At 37.6% G+C, this 27655-nt stretch overlaps 1 protein-coding gene across 3 annotated transcripts; it reads right to left on the reverse strand.

Moving 5' to 3' along the window:
* Positions 1 to 137: 137 nt before the first annotated feature.
* Positions 138 to 27624, reverse strand: LOC117325957 (general transcription factor IIF subunit 1-like). 3 transcript variants are annotated; one of them, XM_033882491.1, is made up of 13 exons: positions 27571 to 27624; positions 23258 to 23307; positions 20511 to 20586; positions 19876 to 20090; positions 16010 to 16180; positions 13200 to 13332; positions 10239 to 10317; positions 9849 to 9990; positions 6097 to 6281; positions 5791 to 5876; positions 5414 to 5480; positions 4909 to 4996; positions 138 to 1143 (listed from the first exon to the last, which is right to left on the reverse strand). In XM_033882491.1, the coding sequence occupies exons 1-13, from the start codon at positions 27595 to 27597 to the stop codon at positions 936 to 938; spliced, it is 1527 nt and encodes a 508-aa protein (XP_033738382.1). In that variant the 5' UTR covers positions 27598 to 27624; the 3' UTR covers positions 138 to 935. The 3 variants fall into 3 exon arrangements, with proteins under 3 accessions (XP_033738382.1, XP_033738381.1, XP_033738380.1); XM_033882490.1 differs by lacking the exon at positions 27571 to 27624 and adding an exon at positions 26811 to 26927 and having other exon boundaries at positions 10245 to 10317; XM_033882489.1 differs by lacking the exon at positions 27571 to 27624 and adding an exon at positions 26811 to 26927.
* Between the last annotated feature and the right edge of the window lie 31 nt (positions 27625 to 27655).

Raw genomic sequence — 27655 nt, forward strand, 5'->3', positions numbered from 1 at the left:
TCTAATTACCATATTTTTACCTATAATTTGTATTTCAATTGTCTTCTCATAGTAAATCTATAGGAGACAGACACTAATAGTACAGCAGAATGTAACACAATATTTCTAATTTTCCTGATATATACAACACCAACAAGTTTTATCAGAGGTTTGGATCTTTTTATTCCTCTGTTCCACAAGACCAGCTGTGTGACTTACCTACATTAATTGTAGTTTTGATATCAGAACAATCACCTATGATGATTTGACCAGTTGCCAGCTGGCTATAACACACTTACATGTACCAAGCACTGAGAATGGCCTGGACTACAGATCATATCATGTAGCACTTAATTTTGGCACATTATTTCAGCATCCACCAAACAATAGCTTTGGAATAAAAAGACATGAACTCCTAAACTAGATACTTCTGGGACACTCTGAACCAATATGAAATTATGAGTCTAGTGATACAAGTTTCATAATGATTTTCAACGTTCGGTTAGACAAAACAAATTTTAAAAAGATATTCATCTTTGGAATATTTATCTTTCAAACAAGGCAAAACAAGATAAAATAAATATTGCATGTATTTGACTTTAGACAAAATTAAAGTTGGCTTAAAAATTGTTTTCGCTTGATCCCAGCAAGTTCTTTTTCAATAATTCCTACTGATTGGAAAGTACACTTGTACATAGCAGAGGACTTGTCAATTCCAATTCCTTTCAGAATAAGTTATCTCATCTCCTCAATTAACTACCAAAACCTTGGTACATTTGTTGTTTCATCCAGCTTCTCATGAGTAGGTGTTCCATGTCTTGAAACACCACCATGTAAGATAGCCAGATTATAATTAACATGGTGAGATAACAACTCGACCATATACACAAGTCGTAATCACCCTCGGGCTAGTGACTTGATCCTGAAAGAATTCTCCATCATACTTCCCATGTAGATCATCCATCTTTCTTCAGAGATAAGTACATTACATTTTTCACCATCTCTTTCTTTGGGCTGATTTTTTTAAGGAGGGTTGCTATAGCACTCATCATAGCCTCATTTGTCATGTTAACACGTTTGGATTTAAACTTGTGTAGCAGTTCCTTAGTGGTCATTGGTTTTCTCATCAGATATCTCCGGATTGATTCCTCTGTGATACCACCACTGAAACAAGACAACAGGGCATTAAACTTCAGTTATGTATACGATACCACCACTGAAACAAGACAACAGGGCATTTAACTTCAGTTATGTATACGATACCACCACTGAAACAAGACAACAGGGCATTTAACTTCAGTTATGTATACGATACCACCACTGAAACAAGACAACAGGGCATTTAACTTCAGTAATGTATACGATACCACCACTGAAACAAGACAACAGGGCATTTAACTTCAGTAATGTATACGATACCACCACTGAAACAAGACAACAGGGCATTTAACTTCAGTAACATATATGATACCACCACTGAAACAGGGCATTCAACTCAGAAACATGATACCACCACTGAAACAGGGTATTCAACTATAACATGATACCACCACTGAAACAGGGTATTCAACTATAACATGATACCTCCACTGAAACAGGGTATACAACTACAGTAACATGATACCATCACTGAAACAGGGTATTCAACTATAACATGATACCACCACTGAAACAGGGTATTCAACTATAACATGATACCCATCACTGAAACAGGGTATTCAACTATAACGTGATACCCATCACTGAAACAGGGTATACAACTACAGTAACATGATACCATCACTGAAACAGGGTATTCAACTATAACATGATACCTCCACTGAAACAGGGTATTCAACTATAACATGATACCACCACTGAAACAGGGTATTCAACTATAACATGATACCATCACTGAAACAGGGTATTCAACTATAACATGATACCACCACTGAAACAGGGTATTCAACTATAACATGATACCTCCACTGAAACAGGGTATTCAACTACAGTAACATGATACCACCACTGAAACAGGGTATTCAACTATAACATGATACCATCACTGAAACAGGGTATTCAACTATAACATGATACCACCACTGAAACAGGGTATTCAACTACAGTAACATGATACCACCACTGAAACAGGGTATTCAACTACAGTAACATGATACCATCACTGAAACAGGGTATTCAACTATAACATGATACCACCACTGAAACAGGGTATTCAACTACAGTAACATTATACCACCACTGAAACAGGGTATTCAACTATAACATGATACCTCCACTGAAACAGGGTATTCAACTACAGTAACATGATACCACCACCGAAACAGGGTATTCAACTATACCATGATACCATCACTGAAACAGTGTATTCAACTATAACATGATACCACCACTGAAACAGGGTATTCAACTATAACATGATACCACCACTGAAACAAGGTATTCAACTATAACATGATACCACCACTGAAACAAGGTATTCAACTATAACATGATACCACCACTGAAACAGGGTATTCAACTACAGTAACATGAAACCATCACTGAAACAGGGCATTCAACTATAACATGATACCACCACTGAAACAGGGTATTCAACTACAATAACATGATACCATCACTGAAACAGGGTATTCAAGTACAGTAACATGATACCACCACTGAAACAAGGTATTCAACTATAACATGATACCACCACTGAAACAGGGTATTCAACTACAGTAACATGATACCATCACTGAAACAGGGCATTCAACTACAGTAACATGATACCATCACTGAAACAGGGCATTCAACTATAACATGATACCATCACTGAAACAGGGTATTCAACTACAGTAACATGATACCACCATTGAAACAGGGTATTCAACTATAACATGATACCACCACTGAAACAGGGTATTCAACTATAACATAAAAATCCATCACTGAAACAGGCTATTCAACTACAGTAACATGATACCACCACTGAAACAGGGTATTCAACTACAGTAACATGATACCACCACTGAAACAGGGTATTCAACTATAACATGATACCACCACTGAAACAGGGTATTCAACTATAACATGATACCACCACTGAAACAGGGCATTCAACTCAGAAACATGATACCACCACTGAAACAGGGTATTCAACTATAACATGATACCACCACTGAAACAGGGTATTCAACTATAACATGATACCTCCACTGAAACAGGGTATACAACTACAGTAACATGATACCATCACTGAAACAGGGTATTCAACTATAACATGATACCACCACTGAAACAGGGTATTCAACTATAACATGATACCCATCACTGAAACAGGGTATTCAACTATAACGTGATACCCATCACTGAAACAGGGTATACAACTACAGTAACATGATACCATCACTGAAACAGGGTATTCAACTATAACATGATACCTCCACTGAAACAGGGTATTCAACTATAACATGATACCACCACTGAAACAGGGTATTCAACTATAACATGATACCATCACTGAAACAGGGTATTCAACTATAACATGATACCACCACTGAAACAGGGTATTCAACTATAACATGATACCTCCACTGAAACAGGGTATTCAACTACAGTAACATGATACCACCACTGAAACAGGGTATTCAACTATAACATGATACCATCACTGAAACAGGGTATTCAACTATAACATGATACCACCACTGAAACAGGGTATTCAACTACAGTAACATGATACCACCACTGAAACAGGGTATTCAACTATACCATGATACCATCACTGAAACAGGGTATTCAACTATAACATGATACCACCACTGAAACAGGGTATACAACTATAACATGATTCCACCACTGAAACAGGGTGTTCAACTATAACATGATACCATCACTGAAACAGGGTATTCAACTATAACATGATACCACCACTGATACAGGGTATTCAACTATAACATGATACCACCACTGAAACAGGGTATTCAACTATAACATGATACCACCACTGAAACAGGGTATTCAACTATAACATGATACCACCACTGAAACAGGGTATTCAACTATAACGTGATACCATCACTGAAACAGGGTATTCAACTATAACATGATACCACCACTGAAACAGGGTATACAACTATAACATGATACCACCACTGAAACAGGGTGTTCAACTATAACATGATACCACCACTGAAACAGGGCATTCAACTAAAGTAAACATGATACCACCACTGAAACAGGGTATTCAACTATAACATGATACCACCACTGAAACAGGGCATTCAACTATAACATGATACCACCACTGAAACAGGGCATTTAATTCTAAAGTTACATTAGAACATGATGATACAGGTAGCACACTACAGTATGACAGCCTGGCCATGGGTAATTTTTTTGTTAAGCAAATAACTCTGGTATTATGATATGCATAAAAAATGAAAAAATAAATGTACACTATAATTGGTATATTCAGTATGAAGTAGTACATACAGGCTTCACATATCATAATATTTGCAATTTTTTAGCATTTTTAAGCTGTTACCATGGTATTCACAGCTCTAAAAATCACAGAAAATATCAGTTTACTTATCCTTCAGAGCTGTATTAAAATTGCAAATGTTGTACAGATTACAAATATATATACTTTATTAGAGGTTATATGTAGGGTTAACTGGCAATGTTTACATATCTAAAACATGTGCCATATTTTTCAGAACTGGGCATTTCTACTGTACAATGCTACCTACATTGTAAAATACTTAATGTTTGGTAAATTATGTCAGAGGAGATCAGTGATTTGATCATGTTGATGGAATGAAAAGTATTTCTTTGGAGTTGGGTCACAATTATACTCGGTGAAGTACCGAGAATGTGTTACAGCTCAGTAAACAAGGATGTGATCCTTGTTAGCAGAAGAGGATTTGAAAGAGTCTTCAGTCAACTTACCTTGATGAACCTTGGGCACCTAAACTTGGACTATCTGTCCTCATCTTCTTTGAAGCTTGTGTATCTGTCTCCAGCTTTCTCTTCAGAGCTATAAGGCAGTATATATTGTGAGCTAGAATCATCTCTTGTATGCTTTTAAAAATGTTGTGTTTTACAAATTTCATAAAAATTATTACAACTTGTCTTTTAGATACTATTAAACTGTAGTTATCTGCAAATAAGCCCTTTCGTAAGTTTTACACAATCTTCTATTTCAGAACAGTAACCAAATTGTTTTGGTTCTCAAATTAAGTAATCTCCTCAAACTGCAGAACTAAGATTTTGAAAAAGTGTAGGGGGTTTATTTGAGAATCAATCTATTTTCATCATTAATTTACTAGCACTGCTTCTTTACACACTTTACAAGTTTACTTTGCTACCCAAGTCTGCTTCAAATTTAATAGTGAGCTAAACTTGAGACCTGGTGAGCCAGTAAAAAGATGTGATGGCATGTTAGTCTGCTTACATGTTTTATCCTCACTGTCTACAGGTGTACCAGCACGGGGAACCGGTGAAACACGCTTCTCTTTTTTCTGTAAATCAGGAATGATAAATATGTTCTATACTTCTGTACTAGATCAATCTAACCTACCAATACTCATACCAACATTTCTTTATAGTTTGTGTAATGTTTTATACACACATATATATATATAACATAACATATGTATATTAATCTTAATAACCACAACACTGTAAAATGCTGGAACATGTATCAGAAAATATATCTGATCATCTTCACCATTGTGTTTACAAACGTCTAAATAATAATGAAAATGGATTTTCTCTGTAGATTAATATCAAGCTTACAGGTGTCCTTACAGATACTTATATGTTCCATACCTGCATAAATATTGCAGATATCTTCTCATCCTTGTCAATATCAGAATCACTGCCGGAGCTGGAGCTGCTACTGTCGCTATCTGATCCTAGGAACATGGAGAAGGAACTATATCACAGTCACAAATCAACTTCAGACATGTATCACAAATATGTTATAAACTTTGCCGGAATGTCATAAAACATTAAAGTGAATCTCAATAAACCAATTTAACGAGGATCCGAGGGGAAAACATAGGAAACATTGATAAAAAGTGACTGGAGTTTTTATGGACTGATAAAAAGTAACTGAATATTCAAGTTTTGTACCATCTTTCTTTTTCTTTTCCTTCTTTTCTGCTTCTTCCCTCTCTTTTTCTTCTTGTTTTTTCTTTTCCTCTTCATCCTCGCTGCTCTCATCTGAGTCTAAGAGTTTTTTCAAACCCCTTTCCTCATCCACTCCCTTTTCCTGGTAGAGGTCTCCTTTCTCGCGATCTCCTGTCTCAGACAGACTACTGCAAACAAAGAACAGATATTGTGACAACAGATTATTAATAGAATTTTGGTATGTCATTTAATGCATTTTTTAAGTAAAATTCTAAATATTCCACCAACAACAAATACATGTGACCAATGTGTTTGTGGAAATTGATTCAAAGATTTATTAACATTCATTGTTGACTTAAAGGAATTCCTAAACTTTAATATTAGAATTTCAGTTCCTTAACTAGGATTTTCTCCTTAAATCCAAACAAGAGGCCCATGGGCCTTGACGGTCACCTGAGTCTTAAATATGTAACTATTTCCTATGTGTTTAAAGTGCAGCTCTAAACATACCCTAAAAAAGAAATAGTAAAATTTAGCCCCTTCAAATAATTCTAACCAATTTTGAAAAAAATTATGCTAAAAAATGTGATTTTCCTTTATGAAATATTGTAACATTCAGCCCCTCTCCAGAGAGAAACATGTTACCCATGGGCCATGAAATTTACAATTTTGATAAAACACCCAAAGATCCGTCCATCCATGAAAAGTATTTGATTCTACCATACCTGAGTCTTGATAAGAAGATTTTCGAAATTTCAGCCAATTTGGCCCTTTTTGGCCCCACCCGTGATTCCCAAGGGGTCAGCAAGGGTCAATATATATCAACACCATAAAATGCTATTAATTCTAACCAAGTTTTAAACATTTCCAATGGAACTAAAACAAATTTTGCTAAAAAAAAAAAAAAAAAAAATTGGGTTGGTCTTTGCCTTGACCGGAAGATTTCTGATTCGCATTTTTAAGACAGAACTATATGTAGTTATTTCCTAAGAATGACATAGAAAGTAAAAACGAAATAAAAAAGAAATTTATGTATTTGACACATTTCATTTAAATCCCTTGTAGACACCACCAAAACACTTAACACAACCTTCACATGACGCAAACATGACTACAAGTCCCTCTTATGTCATCTGACCCCTTACCATGACCTTCACCTTTAGACTCTGAATCTGAAGTATTATATGACACAGTATGCTTAATCTGCAATATTTTTGAAGTTAGTTACATAGAAAAAATTCAATGTACATGACCTCATGATATTGAGTCAAATCTAGATGTACTTCCTGTCTGAGATAGTGGAGTCAAATCTAGAAGATGTATTATCTGTTGGGGTAGTGGAGTCAAATCTAGAAGATGTATTACCTGTCGGGGGTAGTGGAGTCAAATCTAGGGGATGTATTACCTGTCGGGGTAGTGGAGTCAAATCTAGAAGATGTATGATCTGTCGGGGTAGTGGAGTCAAATCTAGAAGATGTATTACCTGTCGGGGGTAGTGGAGTCAAATCTACAAGATGTATTACCTGTCGGGGGTAGTGGAGTCAAATCTAGAGGATGTATTACCTGTCGGGGGTAGTGGAGTCAAATCTAGGGGATGTATTACCTGTCGGGGGTAGTGGAGTCAAATCTAGGGGATGTATTACCTGTCGGGGTAGTGGAGTCAAATCTACAAGATGTATTACCTGTCGGGGTAGTGGAGTCAAATCTACAAGATGTATTACCTGTCGGGGGTAGTGGAGTCAAATCTACAAGATGTATTACCTGTCGGGGGTAGTGGAGTCAAATCTAGAAGATGTATTACCTGTCGGAGGTAGTGGAGTCAAATCTAGAGGATGTATTACCTGTCGGGGGTAGTGGAGTCAAATCTAGGGGATGTATTACCTGTCGGGGTAGTGGAGTCAAATCTAGAAGATGTATGATCTGTCGGGGTAGTGGAGTCAAATCTAGAAGATGTATTACCTGTCGGGGGTAGTGGAGTCAAATCTACAAGATGTATTACCTGTCGGGGGTAGTGGAGTCAAATCTACAAGATGTATTATCTGTCAGGGGTAGTTGAGTCAAATCTAGAAGATGTATTACCTGTCGGGGGTAGTGGAGTCAAATCTAGAAGATGTATTACCTGTCGGGAGTAGTGGAGTCAAATCTAGAAGATGTTATACCTGTCTAGGGTGTTTGAGCGAAATCTAGAAGATGTATTACCTGTCAAGGTAGTTGAGTCAAATCTAGAAGATGTATTATCTGTCAGGGGTAGTTGAGTCAAATCTAGAAGATGAATTACCTGTCGGGGGTAGTGGAGTCAAATCTGGAAGATGTATTACCTGTTGGGGTAGTGGAACCAAATCTAGAAGATGTATTACCTGTCGGGGGTAGTGGAGTCAAATCTAGAAGATGTATTACCTGTCGGGGGTAGTGGAGTCAAATCTACAAGATGTATTACCTGTCGGGGGTAGTGGAGTCAAATCTAGAAGATGTATTACCTGTCGGGGTAGTGGAGTCAAATCTAGAAGATGTATTACCTGTCGGGGGTAGTGGAGTCAAATCTAGAAGATGTATTACCTGTCGGGGGTAGTGGAGTCAAATCTAGAAGATGTATTACCTGTTGGGGTAGTGGAGTCAAATCTAGAAGATGTATTACCTGTCAGGGGTAGTGGAACCAAATCTAGAAGATGTATTATCTGTCGGGGGTAGTGGAGTCAAATCTACAAGATGTATTACCTGTCGGAGGTAGTGGAGTCAAATCTAGAAGATGTATTACCTGTCTAGGGTAGTGGAGTCAAATCTAGAAGATGTATTACCTGTCGGGGGTAGTGGAGTCAAATCTAGAAGATGTTATACCTGTCTAGGGTAGTGGAGTCAAATCTAGAAGATGTATTACCTGTCGGGGGTAGTGGAGTCAAATCTAGAAGATGTATTATCTGTCGGGGGTAGTGGAGTCAAATCTAGAAGATGTATTACCTGTCGGGGGTAGTGGAGTCAAATCTAGAAGATGTATTACCTGTCTAGGGTAGTGGAGTCAAATCTAGAAGATGTATTACCTGTCGGGGGTAGTGGAGTCAAATCTAGAAGATGTATTATCTGTCGGGGGTAGTGGAGTCAAATCTAGAAGATGTATTACCTGTCAGGGGTAGTGGAAGTCAAATCTAGAAGATGTGTTATCTGTCGGGGGTAGTGGAGTCAAATCTAGAAGATGTATTATCTGTCAGCGGTAGTTGAGTCAAATCTAGAAGATGTATTACCTGTCGGAGGTAGTGGAGTCAAATCTAGAGGATGTATTACCTGTTGGGGGTAGTGGAGTCAAATCTAGGGGATGTATTACCTGTCGGAGGTAGTGGAGTCAAATCTAGAAGATGTATTACCTGTTGGGGGTAGTGGAGTCAAATCTAGAAGATGTATTATCTGTCAGGGGTAGTGGAACCAAATCTAGAAGATGTATTATCTGTCGGGGTTGTGGAGTCAAATCTTCAAGATGTATTATCTGTCAGCGGTAGTTGAGTCAAATCTAGAAGATGTATTACCTGTTGGAGGTAGTGGAGTCAAATCTTCAAGATGTATTATCTGTCAGCGGTAGTTGAGTCAAATCTAGAAGATGTATTACCTGTTGGAGGTAGTGGAGTCAAATCTTCAAGATGTATTATCTGTCGGGGGTAGTTGAGTCAAATCTAGAAGATGTGTTACCTGTCGGAGGTAGTGGAGTCAAATCTACAAGATGTTATACCTGTCGGGGGTGTTTGAGCCAAATTTAGAAGATGTATTACCTGTCTGAGTCTGTGATATAATCAAGTTCTCGATCATCAAAATCTCCTTCATCGCTCTCCTCTACTGCCTCATCATCTGAGTTATGTTTAGCCGTCTTTTTCGGTTTCGCACCCTTCTTTGTTTTCTTTTTAGGTTTTTCATCTATGCACAAAAAGAAATCATCACAGTCAAATTATTTCAAATTGTGAAAATTACCTAATGATCTAATCTAAAAATATTACCAGAAAAGATAGCAGTATTTATCCAACTGAAACATTAAATACACATCTAGGGCTTTTTCTCTCAAAAATTAAATCTTGCAAATTATCAGTGAAATTGATAATCACAAAATTTATAATCACATCACCACATCATGGGAAATCATCCTCATTCATATACTCTAGCCTTACCATCACCTTTCTTTTCATCATCATCATCATCATAGTCATCATCGTCTTCGTCATCATCATCATCAAAATCTGTCAATTGCTGCAAAGTATTAAAACATTTGTTTTTCTTTTGTTTCCTTCATATTCTTCCTCTTCCAAAAACGTAAGCATAAAATATGATTCTATGTCTCAAAGCTTATTCCATTTAAATAGAGGTTACACATAGTGTCTTTCATTCGCGTTAGTTATTTTTCAAAAGTAACAAAAACACAAGCTTTAGCAGGTGTTTTTTGTAACTTTTGAAGTATAACTAACAAGAGTGAAAGAAACATCATATACAACAACCACAAGTTTGTGTGACCCGTTTCTACCACAATAGAAAAGCTATTCTGAGGAATGAAGTGACCTGTTTTGTGTCAACGTGTGTTCTTTTCACAATATCAGGAGTGTGACGTAAGGATATGACCTAATTTTAAAAGCCGCTAATTAATATGCAAAACTGACAAATTCGGAAATGCATGGAAATATTACAATTCATTGCAAATCATAACAAAATGATATTTAAGTAGTTTTATTCTTTCAAAAGCAACAAATTGATAAAAATCATTTCATGGTGGGGGCATAAAAATCAAAGTAAAATTTAGGACTGGCAATAAATGATGTCAATAAACCTTGGTGACTACCAGTGGGTCTGTTTTTCTGATCTATAATTTCTTAAATGGTTCAGGGTTCAAAGGCTGACACGGATCCTGGAGATAACTGATGGCCAATGTGGTATTTATGGCAAATACTAGCTATATGCAGCCTATTGTTAACGTTCTGTCATGTAAAACACCATGTTAGGTGTTCTTGACAGTAATAAGGTGAGCCTCACACATCGTTATCTTGGAAGTATGTAGATAAGGGAAATAAATTCCTGAGTAAACAAAAATGGCCTTCCATGTTGGAATATAGGCACAATGCAAGCAACCCTGTAATGAGGAAAACTTAATGTCATGGACAAAGTAACAAAAGGGCAATTCTTTGGGAAGTCAAATAAGGACCCAAACTTCTTTTAAGATGGTATGTATGATGAAGAACAAAGCAGGGAAATTGGGGAAAAGTTAGAACAGACATGATATATTGTAGGTTTAGGAAAAGCAGACCAATAACACCAGCCTCAGATAAATATTAGTAAAGTAGGGGATGACGGACTAAATTTACCAAACGAGAGTAATGACTTATAAAATATTTTCCTATTTACAAATCCAAAACTAAATCATGCAGTGTTTTCCAAATGGCCATGACAACAATACTTTCTACTTAGCTGATGATTAATAGTTGTTTTTCAAAGAATAGTTATAAAACTTGTGGAATTTATGGTATTGTAAAAAAAAATCCTTGTGAGAAGAGGTGGTTACTTGTCTAGTGGAAGCTTCAACCAAACACAAGCCCAGAAGTACAGGGTCATAGCTAACAATGTAAACACTCTGATATTGATAGTCTGTAAAAGATTGAGGTGTGAAGTAAGAAACAAACCTGTACTTAAGGAACAAATTCTCACTCTTGCAAGAGGATTTAGCTCTGACTAAAGACTAAGTGATACTGGACAGACAAACGGAGTAATGAAGATGCCAAATACTTAATTCCCCTTCAAAGCAATGTTTTATGGTATACAGTGGACCCGCGATAATCCGGACGCCGATAGTCCGGAAAACTCACAGTCCGGACGGAAATGAACGGGAACGGATTCCCGTAACGTTATTTGTACTCACCAGTCCGGAAATTCGGATTCCGATTCCGGAAGCCAATTTTGAGACGGAACGTACTTTTCATTAGTAAATTTCCCTCAATAATCCGGATGATTTTTTCACCACGAGGAGAAAAAAATGTCGGGGCAAGTCACCCGTGTCGACAGCTGTACAGACTATCGCTTGACACTGTGTGTAGTCATAGCGACCGCTGCCAGGTCATAGCCCCGGGTGTTTACCCGTGTTACAATGTGTAGCTTTTGTTTTTATAACGGTACATTGCTTTTTCTCTACGACCTAAATGTTACAGAATTTATGCACAAACATACAGTACGTGATACGATAATTAATCAATCTCAAATACATATGTAATAAATTTATGATCGGTAATTAACATCATTAACAGTTGTATTGGGTAAACACGGATATCGGCTTGTAACACCGTTACGTGAAACGACGACTCATTGAAAGATGCATGTTATTAATTACATACACATTTATGTATTAAGCAGTGATCACAAGAACTGGGTTGATTACACACAAATTAGTCAATAGTCGTCTGATACTTAACTAAGCGTCACATTGTTAAGTGAATACGGGTTTAATAATTATCGGACATCTTGGGTAGTTCTCGCTGGTGTCGCGTACTTTTAAATAGATAGCTTGGGGTTTCTGGTACGTAAAAATGGACTGACGGTAAGTTATAAAATCTGTGTATTTTATTTAAGGTATTTAACGTTTGTAATTTCTACTTGTTTGTGAACCTCCGGGACGTGACACATGTGTGTTGTCACAAATGCCCGCTATAAATAAAACAACTTTCACTTTACATGTTCTTTTAAAAACATCAGAAACATAAGTATATTTATTGTTAAAAAGTCTGACAATTAGACATGTTTATGAAACGTCCCGGATTGTATATAATCAAGGGAGATAACTCTTACACGACAATTTTTTTGACCTGGTACACGAAATTCGGCAGTCCGGAAAACTCGTAATCCGCACAGTTTGGACTGGGAACAAAGGTGTTCGGATTATCGAGGGTCAACTGTATTCATGTTTGTGGAAAATGCATGTACATTTTTTGTACATGCACCCATTTTGACGGAAATGTCCTCATCTTTCTGTTCTCTTACAACCAATATATAATTAATTTTTTTCTCTATTGAACAAAAAAGAATTTTCTGAAGGTTATGTATAGAGTAAAGACAGACTTTTGACATTGATAAATTAAGCACATCAGGAAACTTACAAAACCTTGCTTGCTCTTTTTCTTTGACTTCTCTTTTGTTTTTTCTCCTTCATCTAACTTGACATCTCCATCTTCTTCATTTTTAATTCTTTTCCGTACCATTATAGAAAAATAATTCAAAGTTTTGTCCCTCCTACAACAAAAGATTTGGAACAATCCTAATATAAAATCAAACAAACCACAAAAATTCAAGGATATCCATCAGTCTGAATAACAAGACATCCAACAAGTGCAATCAGTGATTGCGAAAGCTCACTGGCGGCAGCAATCACACTATGCATTCATTTTTTATGTATGTATAAGCATGTCATTTTGAAATTGTATGTCACATAATATCGCTCCTAGACCTCTAATGGATGTATAAACCAAATAATAAGGGTGTGGACATACAAGCTTTTCAATACTAACCCCCAAACTAACCTTTTTGTGTCAAAAAAAGTAAGTCCACTAAATAGTAAAATGCCAAAATGCCAATTTTTTTCTGCATGATTTGCCACAGCATCACTCCTGGATCTCTAATGAATGTATAAACCAAATTAGAAGGGTGATAGGTGTATACTTTTGGACTTGCCCCCAAAACTTTAAAGTGAGTTTTGGTGATGCAAAAAAAGTTAAGTCCACAAAATGGTAAAATGCGAAAAAATCACAAACTTTTTCTGCATGATTTTGCCATAACCTCACTCCTAGACCTCTAATGAATGTATAAACCAATTTAGAAGGGCATGAGGTGTATACTTTTGGACTTACAAACTTTCCAAAAACTGACCCCAAAAACTTTAAAGTGGGTTTTGGTGCCAAAAAAGTTAAGTCCACAAAATGGTAAAATGCGAAAAAATCACAATTTTTTTCTGCATAATTTTGCCATAACATCACTCCTAGACCTCTAATGAATTTATAAACCAACTTAGAAGGGCATGAGGTGTATACTTTTGTACTTACAAGCTTTCCAAAAACTTACTCCAAAAAACTTTAAAGTTTTGGGGTGGGACGCCGATAGTCATTAAAAACTTCATTGTCAAAATTCAAAATGGCCCCTATTGCCATTTGGTTTTCCATTGTGACAGAGAAAATAAGAGGCCCATGGGGCCTGTATCACTCACCTGGTTGGATTTGACCAAATGTCAAAATAATGTTCATGTTCAATTAGTTTTCTTTGTCAACCTCAAACAATGCTATATATGGTTATAGTGTGGGGATCCCAACTGCTTTAAAGAAATAATGAAGTCCAGACCCTCCAAGTTTACAACATGCATTCATAACCTTATGACTAGTAGCGATTTAAAGGAATTACCATTATTTCCCCTATGGGGCCCCATCCGTTTGGTCCCATGGGGGTCAAGGTCATCATTAATGCAAAATCTGTTTTGCTTTCTCCAAGGATGTTTCTTATCAAATTGGGTTCAAATCCATTCATAACTCAATGACTAGTAGTAATTTAAAGGAATTACCTCTATTTCTCCTAATGGGCCCCGCCCCTCCGGCCACTTGGGGGTCAGAGTCGCCATTTATGCAAAATCTGTTCTTCTTCCCCCAAGGATGTTTCTGACTTAATTAAGTTCATATCTTTATTACTTGTAGCCGTTTAAAGGAATGACAACTATTTCCCCTATTGGGCCCCTCCCCTTTAGCCCCTTGGGGGTCTGAGTCACCATTTTTACAAAATCTGTTCCCTGTTCCCCCAAGGATTTACTGACTAAATTGGGTTGAAATCCATTCATAACTTAATGACAAGTAGCGATTTAAAGGAATTACCTCTATTTCCGCTATTGGGCCCCGCCCCTTTGGTCCCTTGGGAGTCAGAGTCACCATTTATGCAAAATCTGTTCCCCTTTCCCCAAAGATGTTTCTCACCAAATTTAGGATCAAATCCATTCATAACTTTATGACTAGTAGCGATTTAAAGGAATTGCCTCAATTTCCCCTTTTGGGCCCACGCCCATCCGGCCCCTTGGGGGTCAGAGTCACCATTTACGCAAAATGTGTTCCCCTTCCCTCAAGAATATTTCTGACTGAATTGGGTTCAAATCCATTCATAACTTTATGACTTGTAGCGATTTAAAGGCTTTACCTCTATTTCCCTTACTGGGCCCCGTCCCTTTGACCCCTGGGGGTCAGAGTCACCATTAATGCAAAATCTGTTCCTCTTTCCCCAAGAATGTTTTTGACCAAATTGGGATCAAATCCTTTCATAACTTTATGACAAGTAGGGATTTAAAGGAATTGCCTCAATTTCCCCTATTGGGCCCAGCCCCTCCGGCCCCTTGGGGGTCAGCGTCACCATTTATGCAAAATCTGATCCCCTTCCGCCAAGGATGTTTTTGACCCAATTGGGTTTAAATCCATTGGTAACTTTATGACTAGTAGCGATTTTAAGGAATTGCCTCAATTTCCCCTATTGGGCCCCGCCCCTCCGGCCCCTTGGGGGTCAGAGTCACCATTTATGTAAAATCTGATCCCCTTCCGCTAAGGATGTTTCTGATCAAATTTGGTCAAAATCCAACAAGAACTTTTGACTAGTAGCGATTTGAAGCAAATGTTGACGGACGGCGGACAGACGGACGACTCGCCATGACATAAGCTCACCAGACCTTCGGTCCAGGTGAGCTAAATACCTGGACAATCTTTGTACCAATGTTATCTATGCACCCAAACTACAACAGCAACTTTTAGCCAGCAAAATGTGCCAATTACAAAGGAGGTAATAAAAAAAAATTATGTCAGAGCAAAACTAAAGTCACTCTCACCACTTATGATATTTTATGCATCCGACATATGAAATGGCTTAAAACAATATCTGCCAAAAATTATACCTATTGAACTCCTCTTCAGCCTCCTCTGAGTTGAGGTATTTGTATTGGACCATTGGTGAGAAATTGTACCACTCCTCTATAGGGAACGCTTCAAAGGCTCCATCTGGACACTGTGTAAATATGTAGTAGGATGTGTTCTCTGCTATTGTCCCTTCTTTAACACCTTTGAATCTACAAACACAGAAGTGTACATACATATTAACCGGGCAAAAATATATGTAACACACATGTACGCTGTACAGGGAAGTACATGAATCAACTACATAATATATTAATAAAGTCGAACCTGTCTATAAAGGACACCTAAGGGACAGGGCAAAAGTGTCCTTTATAGAGAGGTGTCCTTTATAGAGAGGTGTCCTTTATATAGAGGTTCAACGAGTTATGTCCCTTGTAAACGAAGAAACATTAAACCAAAGTCTGTTTTTAGTACACTATATGTCTCCTGATTTATTATATTTAAACACTGAAACAAATGAATAAAAGACAAATAATTAAAGATAAATGCTTAATTAATTAATTTTCAGTCATTCATCTGACACAAAAATTGATGTTGATATTTTTAATAATTTATATTAAGCCTATAGTTTCAAAAAAATCTTCACAATATCATATTACACTGAATATCTATTCAGACAAATACTCAACATAGTCAAAAAAGTAAAGGTAATTCTTATCATAGTAAAACAATTTTCATTAATCCTCAATATTTTGGAAAATAAATATGTTTGAAATATCTTGTCTATTACAACATTAACTCTTTATAAATGAAAGTACATTTTCCTCTGATAATTATAATCCCTAAGCATTTATTTTGAGACATATTTTCTGAAATCCATGTAGGGATTTAATCTAATAAATACTGTTTTCTGGTAAGACCTCATATACGTATAGGAGTAGGGTTGAGTAAACAAACACCTCTGCCGATGGCGATCGGTCACTCTCTTGTAATTACTGCCCATTGTTACAGCAACTTACAGGTAACAGGACAATTAGTGACTGATGAAGTGGCTTCCCTAAGTTAGCATTGCTGCCAGGGGACTTGAGTAATTAAGGCTCTGCTAGTTATTTAGAAATGTTTAACACACAAATATCAACACAGCTATGGTTTCACGTGTCCGTTATACGGAATTTTAAATAACTTTACCGACAAAAATAAGTGTCCGCTGTCCGCATAAGGAAGGTGTCCGCTATATACGTGATATTTATATAGTGATTTTCATTGGGGATTCCTGGAAGTGTCCGTTATGGACAGGTGTCCGCTATATAAGGGGGTCCGCTATTACAAGTTTGACTGTATATAATATATGTTGTCTAAATTACAGAGTAAGTTCAATATTTACAACAAAAAGACAAGTTTCTATTTTTTAACAGTAAGACTTAAGCTTGTTAACAGAAATGTACAAACACATTTTTCGAAAAAGTATCAAATCAAATGTATTCTCTAAAATTATAGTAATGAAAACCTCACTAGTCATTTACTCTTTCCGTACTTTGTGTCCTTTCCGGATTCCGTAAAGAAAGTAGTTATTAAAGGGACAATTTAGTCAAGTTTGTTTACTTTTTTATCATTTCACAAATTATTTCATGAAAGTGTACATCAGTTCTCCTTATGAACTATCCTTGGTCATATATTGATACAAGTTTTTGTTTTCCATGCGTTTTTTTAAAATTAATTGTAAGGGGGATCATAATCGTATAACCATATGATTTATATGCAAATGAGCAAGTCGTCTCTACACACTTTGTATACATGTGTGTAAGCACAGCCCCGTCTCGTGACTGTAAACAACATCGGTTTGCATTTGAAGCTGTTAGCGCATATTTTAACTATAGGTTGCGGGTCTCGTACCAAACGTAGACAGTGAATGGATAAACAAAATATATGGAGAATTACTGTTAGGTCATAAATAAAACAGATGTGAGTTTTTTCGAACGGTTGCGACAACAATGAAGAAGTTCATACAGTTGCGAGCGAGTTTGCCGAGACTTGACCTAGATCGGCCTACGGAGTAATGTTGAGGTGCGATGTTTTTGTTCTGCACAACTTCCATTATCATAATTCCATTCGTACTTGTTATAAGTATTGTTCTGATTACATCATGGATGAAATAAAACACCTAGATTGATGTTAGCGTTTGTTTGCATTCGCACACAAATGAAAATACAATCTTTTCCTGCATACGTATCGGCCGTATACATGCATGTGTGTACACAATTACATGAACACGAATTCCCGTTCTGTGACCCTGGAATAAACCTGTGTTTGGTCAAATTGTCAAAACAATAAATCATTATTGAATCTATCAATTATGATACATGTAACAACTGTTTGCCACGCATGTTGTTAAATCGAAATCCAAAGAAATAAGTATACGTCGGATCTACCGTGTCATCACTTACAACCAACTCTGTTCCCGCCAGAGGGCGCAACAAGTTGCACTATATTTGGAGTATAGCTATATTTGACGTGGGCTTTCCCAAAACTTAAACTGACCATAATGGACATTGGCTACGTAGAGATAATTATTGACCGCAAATGTTTTTGTCTGGATATATGTTTTATCGTTTCTGTCTGAATTATAAAAAGCATGCTTGACTAAATTGTCCCTTTTAAGTCTTGCCCCAGATGTTTGAACAGAATAGCAGACTACAAGTGCATTTTTGATGTGTTGTTAAACACAAAGGTTAGTGTTATCTTTGTGCATTATTGAGAAATATCTAACTAAGTTAGATCTAGATGTCATAATGAACACAAGAGGCCCAGAGGGCCTGTATCGCTCACCTCGTTGGATTTGACCAAATGTCAAAATATGTTTAATGTCTAACAACGCTAAATATAGTTAAGGGGAAGGGACCTCAAATGCTTCAAAGATAAAACCCAGAAACGCAGTCAAGTCTCCCTCGGGGAGTGGAAAGACCCAAAGGATTGTTTCTACAACATGATTGTGTTTAAAGTAACCAAGTCCCCTAGGGGTGGGGAAAGACCCAAGGGCCTATTTCTACAACAGGCTTGTCGTTATCTCATGGTGCCAGCGATGCCATATAGGGTTATGGGTTGGGAATCTCCACACTTTCAACGCTACAAAAAAGTGTTTATAGCAATATGGCCAAATTGCTCACTTTTGGCCCCGCCCCTCAGCCTCCTGGGGGTCAGCTGGACCATTTGTAGCTTTTGAATCGTGATCCCTTAGGGATGCTACCATTCGGGTATGAATGATATTCATCACTTACATACTACCAGAGAAGAAGTTGTTTATATCAGTTTAGCCAAATTGACCCCTGTAGGCCCTGCCCCCGGGGGGTCAGCCCCACCATTTGTAAAATTTTGAGTCCCCACCCCATAGGGATGCTTTTGACTAAATTTGGTCAAATTCTGATCAGTGGTTATGAAGAAGAAGTCAATTGTTGACGGACGGACGGACGAGGGACGCCACAGTATGGCATAAGCTCACCTTGGTCCTTCGGACCAGGTGAGCTGACTAGGAAATATCCTAGACACTGATATCTAAAATGAAAATGTAGCAAGCTGCGATATTGTTTACATTAACAACCTATTGGGGAAATATCACCAATTATGGTATTTAAAAAACGTAACCTGAACAAAATAAACACGAATTTATCAACCAAAATGTTTGTTTCAAAAGTTTTGCACACCTTTTACATGTCATTGTATTGGTAATTGTTTGTGTCGGGTGCTGTTTTCAATAAATCAACACTTTTAAAAATGATGTCAGCTTAGCCTGTCGGCTATAGTCAAGAGCGGGGAAGATGGAGCTCGAAATTATGTCGACTATAGTAGACAACAGGGAAGAAGGAGTATTTCTTTTTGTCGACAACAGTACTGAAAGAGTTAAAATACATACTTTTTTGCCTCCTTTGCTTTTCCAACTTTCATTAACCAGGGCTGATTGCCTGGATCATATCTCTTCATCATGATACCATATTTTTTGCGTCTTGCAGTCTCTTTCTGTTCACGACCAAATTCACTTCCTGCTCCAAATTTAGGCATCATGTCGATGCCGTGGGCAGTCTTGTATTCCTTTAGGTTGTTTTCCCTTTCCATCCTCACTGGTGTTTGCTGGAAATTAACAACATATTCAATAAAGCATGTACCAACTAGAAATTTAATTAATTTCTCGTGGTCCTGTCGACTTTGTGTTAACGAAATTCCACTGTACCTATACAATGTCATCTAGAAATGTAATTACTATACTCGAACAGGATTAAGCCCCTGCTCAGCCATAAGCCCAAGCTCGGCAATTAGCCTCCTCCTTTTGGTACCAGGCCTACATTCAATAATAAGCCCCATTTCACATTATCTGGAACTTGGTTCGGGCTTTGTTCAAGAATTTTTCAATTAAAAAAATGCCTTCACTGAATTTCCCTTCTCAACCATATGTGAAAGAGAATATGAGATGAGGTAGAACACTTTCCCATTTTCAGTGTGATAGTGACTTGTTCATTGTAATTTGCACATACACAATATATATACATTTACCTCCTGGTGAATCTTGGCAAAGTCTATATTTGTCCCAGATGAAAATTTCATCATTCTGTACTTCTTCTGTCGATCTCTGAAAAAAGGAAAACTTTTATATTTACTACAATAAAGATATGCCATTTCTTCAATTTCATTAACAGGCAAATAGTGTAAAACCAATAGCAAGGCTCCATTTTTAACTATACAGTAAGAAATTACCTCCATCAATTATGTAAATGTATATAAGTAAACAACATTATTTATTGGTAAAATTTAGGAAACACATTTGTAAACAGCTCCAGAGATTACTTCTAAGGGTGATATCCATTTTTTTTTTCTTCAAAAATAAGTACACTTGTTTTACTGCTGACAAGATTAACTTTGTGAAAATGAAAATTTGTACCCCTAAAATTTAAATTAAACATATAAATATATATATACTAGCAAAGTACATCTGTTAAGACAGCAGTCTTGCCACTGTAAGGTCATATATACACTACACTACATGAACTGGTAAAACACACCTCAAAAGTAAACATTTGTTAATGGAGGATAGATTGTCCAGGGGAGAAATGGGCTATCATAATATATATGCTTTATGTTTCTTGCAGAAACAAGAGGCCCAAAGGGCCTTAACGGTCACCTGAGATTTGAAATATTTCGGCCAACTAAATTGACCCTTTTTGGCCCCATCCATCAGTCCTAATGGGGTCAGTCTATGAAGAGTATTTGATTCTAACATATAGTTGATAAGAAGATTTTGGAAATTTCAGTCAATTTGACCCTTTTTGGCCCCGCCCACCAGCCCCTGGGGGTCAACAGGGGCCAACATGAACATAACATCAAACTGTAATCCCATGCTGATAATTTGAACCAAGTTAGAATGAATTCCAATACAAATCCAACAAATAATAGTCAAAAATGTGATTTCCCTATATAAACTATAGTAAAGTTTACCCCCTCCCCAGGGGCAAACGTGAGACCCCAGGGTCATGAAATTCACAATTTTGGTAAAGCACCTTAAGACCCTTCCATCTATGAAGAGTATTTGATTCTACCATATCTGAGAGTAGAGAAGAAGATTTTTGAAATTTCACCATATCTGAGAGTAGAGAAGAAGATTTTTGAAATTTCAGTCAATTTGACCCTTTTTGGCCCTGCCCACCAGCCCCTGGGGGTCAACCAGGGCCAACATGTACATACCATCAAACTGTCATCCCATGCTGATAATTTGAACCAAGTTAGAATGAATTCCAATAGAAATCAAACAAATAATAGTCAAAAATGTGATTTCCCGATATAAACTATAGTAAAGTTTACCCCCTCCCCAGGGGCAAACATGAGACCCCAGGGTCATGAAATTCACAATTTTGGTAAAGCACCTTAAGACCCTTCCATCTATGAAGAGTATTTGATTCTACCATATCTGAGAGTAGAGAAGAAGATTTTTGAAATTTTAGTCAATTTGACCCTTTTTGGCCCCGCCCACCAGCCCCTGGGGGTCAATTAGGGCCAACATGTACATAACATCAAACTGTAATCCCATGCTGATAATTTGATACAAGTTAGAATGAATTCCAATACAAATCCAACAAATAATAGTCAAAAATGTGATTTCCCTATATAAACTATAGTAAAGTTTACCCCCTCCCCAGGGGCAAACGTGAGACCCCAGGGTCATGAAATTCACAATTTTGGTAAAGCACCTTAAGACCCTTCCATCTATGAAGAGTATTTGATTCTATACCATATCTGAGAGTAGAGAAGAAGATTTTTGAAATTTTAGTCAATTTGACCCTTTTTGGCCCCGCCCACCAGCCCCTGGGGGTCAATTAGGGCCAACATGTACATACCATCAAAGTGTAATCCCATGCTGATAATTTGATACAAGTTAGAATGAATTCCAATACAAATCCAACAAATAATAGTCAAAAATGTGATTTCCCTATATAAACTATAGTAAAGTTTACCCCCTCCCCAGGGGCAAACGTGAGACCCCAGGGTCATGCAATTCACAATTTTGGTAAAGCACCTTAAGACCCTTCCATCTATGAAGAGTATTTGATTCTATACCATATCTGAGAGTAGAGAAGAAGATTTTTGAAATTTTAGTCAATTTGACCCTTTTTGGCCCCGCCCACCAGCCCCTGGGGGTCAATTAGGGCCAACATGTACATACCATCAAAGTGTCATCCCATGCTGATAATTTGATACAAGTTAGAATGAATTCCAATACAAATCCAACAAATAATAGTCAAAAATGTGATTTCCCTATATAAACTATAGTAAAGTTTACCCCCTCCCCAGGGGCAAACGTGAGACCCCAGGGTCATGCAATTCACAATTTTGGTAAAGCACCACAAGACCCTTTCATCTATAAAGAGTGTTTGACTCCACCATATCTGAGAGTAGAGAAGAAGATTTTTGAAGTTTTAGTCAATTTGACCCTTTTTGGCCCCACCCCTCAGGCCCCTGGGGGGTGGGGACCATATAATTCACAATTTTGGTTGACCTTCAGCCATAGAAACTTTCTGCCAAATTTCATTGAATTTTGTTAAGTGGTTTTGGAGAAGAAGTCGAAAATGTAAAAAGTTTACGGACGCACGACGCACGACGGACGACGACGGACAAAAGGCGATTAGAATAGGTCACTTGAGACTTCGTCTCAGGTGACCTAAAAACTAGCTGGGTATGAATCTTACCGGTCAGAGTAGAAACTGTTTAATTCTACTGCTGGAATAAACTAAAGCAACACCTCAACTTACTTTGGGACACGCACCACATACTCCTGTGTGCTACCAGTGGAGCCACCAGGCTGAAGATAAAGAAATATAATATTAAATATCATGAAGTCAGAATTGTACAGTTTACTTTTTTTAACATATTAATTATAGCACAAGTACTTATATTACAAAGATTTCATTTTGTGAAAGAAAACTTTCATACCAATGAAGCAGACATATTCATACTAATTTAACACAAAGATGAACTAAGATAAGATAATTGTAAGATACTGTATAAGATATGGATCATATTAGAGCTGGATGAGTTGCTCCCCTTTTCAAAGTAGGTTATACTGCAGTATGCTCAATTGTCTTACCAGCCTCGGGTGGTTGGAATTTCCTTTTAGCCTATATGTAGATGTGTAGCAGTATAGTCAGTATTTCACTTATTGATTGGATAGGGAGAGAAATGAGTCACTAATTTCAAGCCCTGGAATATCTTTCATTATGTCTTTCTATTACACATTTTTATTTTCAATTAGTGGCCTTTTGAACTCGTGCGTAAACTTACAAACACAAGCACCTTTAAGTTCACTTCCTCTTATACATATACATATAATAAAATGGAACAAGAGGCCCATGGGCCTTAACGGTCATCTGACAAACACTTACACTTACAGCAGGGACACACACCCCAATCCAGCATTATTACCATAAATTATTTATCGCAGCCAGTTATGTTTTAGATCAAATTTGGTTTTTATCCATTTAGCTTGTCCAGGAAGAGCAGCATCATAAAGCAAAATTTTAGCCAAGTTCCCATTTTTGGGGCATGCCCCTCTGTCCCAATGGGTCAGACAAGACTCATTTATATCAATTAGGATTGCCTTTCCCCAATGATGTTTCATACTAAATATGGTTGTAATCAATTCAGGCATTAAGGAGGAATTGCATTTTTAAGAAATGTTTAACCTAAGCGCTCCTTTTGCCCCATCTTTTTTTCCCCAGGGGTCAAACCTGTCTCATTAAAAAATATGATTGCTGTCACCTTATGTTTCACATCAAATTTGGTTGTAATCCACCAAAAGGTTAGGGAGGATTAGGATTTAACAGCAAATATTCACCAAAGTTCCCCTTTTGGGGCCCTGTCCCTCAGGCCCCAGGGGTCACACTAGCCTCGTTTATATAAAATATGACCACCCTTCCCAAAGGATGTTTCACACCATATTTCATATTAATCCACCCAAGGGTTAGAGAGAAGTAGGATTTATAGCAAAAATTCACCAAAGTTCCCCTTTTGGGGCCCCGCCCCTCTGGCCCTAGGGGTCAAACCAGCCTCATTTATATAAAATATGATTGTCCTCCTCCAATGATGTTTCACACCAAATTTGGTAATAATTCACTATGGGTGTTAGGAGTAGGATTTTATAACAAAATTTCATCAAAGTTCCCCTTTTGGGGCCCCGCCCCTCTGGCCCCAGGGGCCACACCAGCCTCATTTATATAAAATATGACCACCCTCCACCAATGATGTTTCACACAATATCTGGTTGAAATCCACCAAAGGGTTAAGGACGAGTAGGATTTTATAGCAAAATTTCATCAAAGTTCCCTTTTTTGGGCCCGTCACTCTGGCCCCAGGGCTCACACCAGCCTCATTTATATAAAATATGACCACCCTCCCCCAATGATGTTTCACAACATATCTGGTTGAAATCTACTAAAGGGTTAAGGAAGAGTAGGATTTTATAGCAAAATTTCATCAAAGTTCCCCATTTGGGGCCCCACCCCTCAGGCCCCAGGGGTCACACCAGCCTCATTTATATAAAATATGACCGCCCTCCCCAAATGATGTTTCACAACATATCAGGTTGAAATCCACTAAAGGGTTAAGGAGGAGTAGGATTTTATAGCAAAATTTCATCAAAGTTCCCCTTTCGGGGCCCCGCCCCTCAGGCCCCAGGGGTCACACCAACTTCATTTATATAAAATATGACCGACCTCCCCCAATGATGTTTCACACCAAATTTAGTTGTAATCCACCCAAGGGTAAAGGAGGAGTAGGATTTTATAGCAATATTCACCTAAGTTCCCTTTTTGGGGCCCCGCCCTTCTGGCCCCAGGGGTCAGACCAGCCTCTTTTATATAAAATATGATTGCCCTCCCCCAATGATGCTTCAAACCAAATTTGGAAGTAATCCACCCAAGCGTTAAGGAGGAGTAGCGTTTTGAAAGAAAATGTTTACGGACGGCGCACGGCGCACGACGACGGACGAAGCACGATGACTATAGGTCATCCTGACCCTTTGGGTCAGATGACCTAAAAATGGAGAGTATACTGCATTATATAGGTCTCTTTTCTAGTTCAGGCTCGTGGGAATTTTTCTTTTGCCTAGTGATAGTGTGTTTTTTGTTAACAAAGCATGGGCCAGCATACATGTGCAGGTTTATGGCATTCAACATCTTCCACTAGGAGCGTAAGCATAATACATGTATGTTGTTGTTGTTGAGGTACACAAATATCACATTACACGTTGGTGAATATCAATGATGTGTAGAAGACTTTGACCAATCACATCAGTATGATGTTCTATCCATGGGTTATATTCTTATTGATACATCGTAGGTACTTCACTCCTGTGTTGCTTGTTATTTTTATCGATTAATGTGTCCTTCTACAGAGGATTTGTGGTATAAGCATGGTTTAACCCTGTTGCATTTGATCAGTTTAAAAGTGTTACTCCAATACCTGTGTAATAGGAGAGGAAAAATACACAGCAAGACTGGGGTTCGAACATATGACCTCCGAACAAAAGCAGGATATGTTGCTCTACCCATTGAGCTACCTGATCACTACTACAATAATATTAGAGGTTTACACGACAGGAAACTTTTGACAGGCTGTCATGTAACCTCTAATCACCACCGCACGTAAAACCTGTTGCTGTGACCCACCTAATTAAAGTCGTTTAAAAGTTATCTTTACTCATATTTCATATGATCTGACTTACCTTATTCTATTTATCTATCATAAATATACAAAGTTACACAACGTGTGTCCATATCTATATCCAAGATCAGTGATTATTAGCCTCTTTTGTCGTTTAAGTGTAGGTCCCATTTGTATATACCGCCATACTTGTTTTGATTGTGACCTCTCGAAGTTATTTCCGGTTTATCCAAATTTGGAGTTGAAATAGACGAAACAAACGAAACGCTGGGAAAATACTGCGTTACGCTTTCCGTTTTATTTGTATTCCGTATTTTATAATAACCGGAACAGCAAAGTTGTTTTAGTGACCCAATATTTGAACACAGTAGGTTGCAAGTGAATTATTGTGGATATAATTATATTTAAGAGGTGTCCATCAACAGTTTGTGCATAAATTGATTGATACTTCGATCATCAACAAGTAAGCGTACACATATTTGTTAACATGAATTATCGTTTTAGATGGTTTATGACACTTTTTTTTGTCGCGCCCCAGAATCAGGGCGCTGGCAGCTACAAGAAAAACACGCTGAGGGGATATGAGGTCGCAACATCTACCAATGTAATCAGGTGGAATAAGACCTCATATACGTATAGGAGTACCTGATCACCAGCATTCATTCCAGTCCAGTTCTGATACATTCCTTCCTCCTTCAAGAAAGTCTTTGACCCTGAAGACACACAAGACCCTGTATACCACCTCATTTGGTATTTAGTTATATGTATAGAAGAAAAAATGCATGACCAGACCAGGGTTTGAACCCAGGGCCTCCGAACACTAGCCGGATGCTCTATCAATTGAGCTACCTGGTCGCCAGCGTTCATTTTGGTCTAGTTCCGCTCCACCTGTGGCCAACCTGGTTTCTAATAGAACCCTGTGTTTGCGACTCAGCCGATTACCGAATCTACATTGTAAATCCTTTTATGTGATATGAGAAGCTGTCAATAGATTGACGATTATATGTCATGCGCTGGGATATATATATTTTGTTCTTTTTGTTTTGGTAAAATGATGTAAATAGGCAGAATTTAAAATTTAAAGGGTGATACATAGTGTTGTAATTGGGAGTAAAGGCCTCCATACCATGTGCCCAGTAAATTATTATCACGTGTAACGCGGTGGGTTTTTTTTTAATCCGTACATGCACTGGAAGAGTAATCGCTCCATACTAGGAGATACGTTGCCGTCGGAAGAAGCATCCGTCTCGCGTCTGTTTATTTTAAGAGTTCCCGGTTGTAAATCTAACCAACTAGAAGCTGTGAAAATTATAAGAATATTTCGTTTACGACCTCAAACGCTGAGAAACTGAATTAAATGTGACAGAACGAAAGTTCAGACCCAAACGCATTGCAAATACTTTACCTGTGGCTCAGCGGTTGCAGATGCCATGTTTTTGTAATAAAAAAGCTGACTCTGATTGCCATATTTTCGTACATAATAATGATAA

The sequence above is a fragment of the Pecten maximus genome, chromosome 4 (genome assembly GCF_902652985.1).
Source record: "Pecten maximus chromosome 4, xPecMax1.1, whole genome shotgun sequence".
Lineage (NCBI taxonomy): Eukaryota > Metazoa > Mollusca > Bivalvia > Pectinida > Pectinidae > Pecten > Pecten maximus.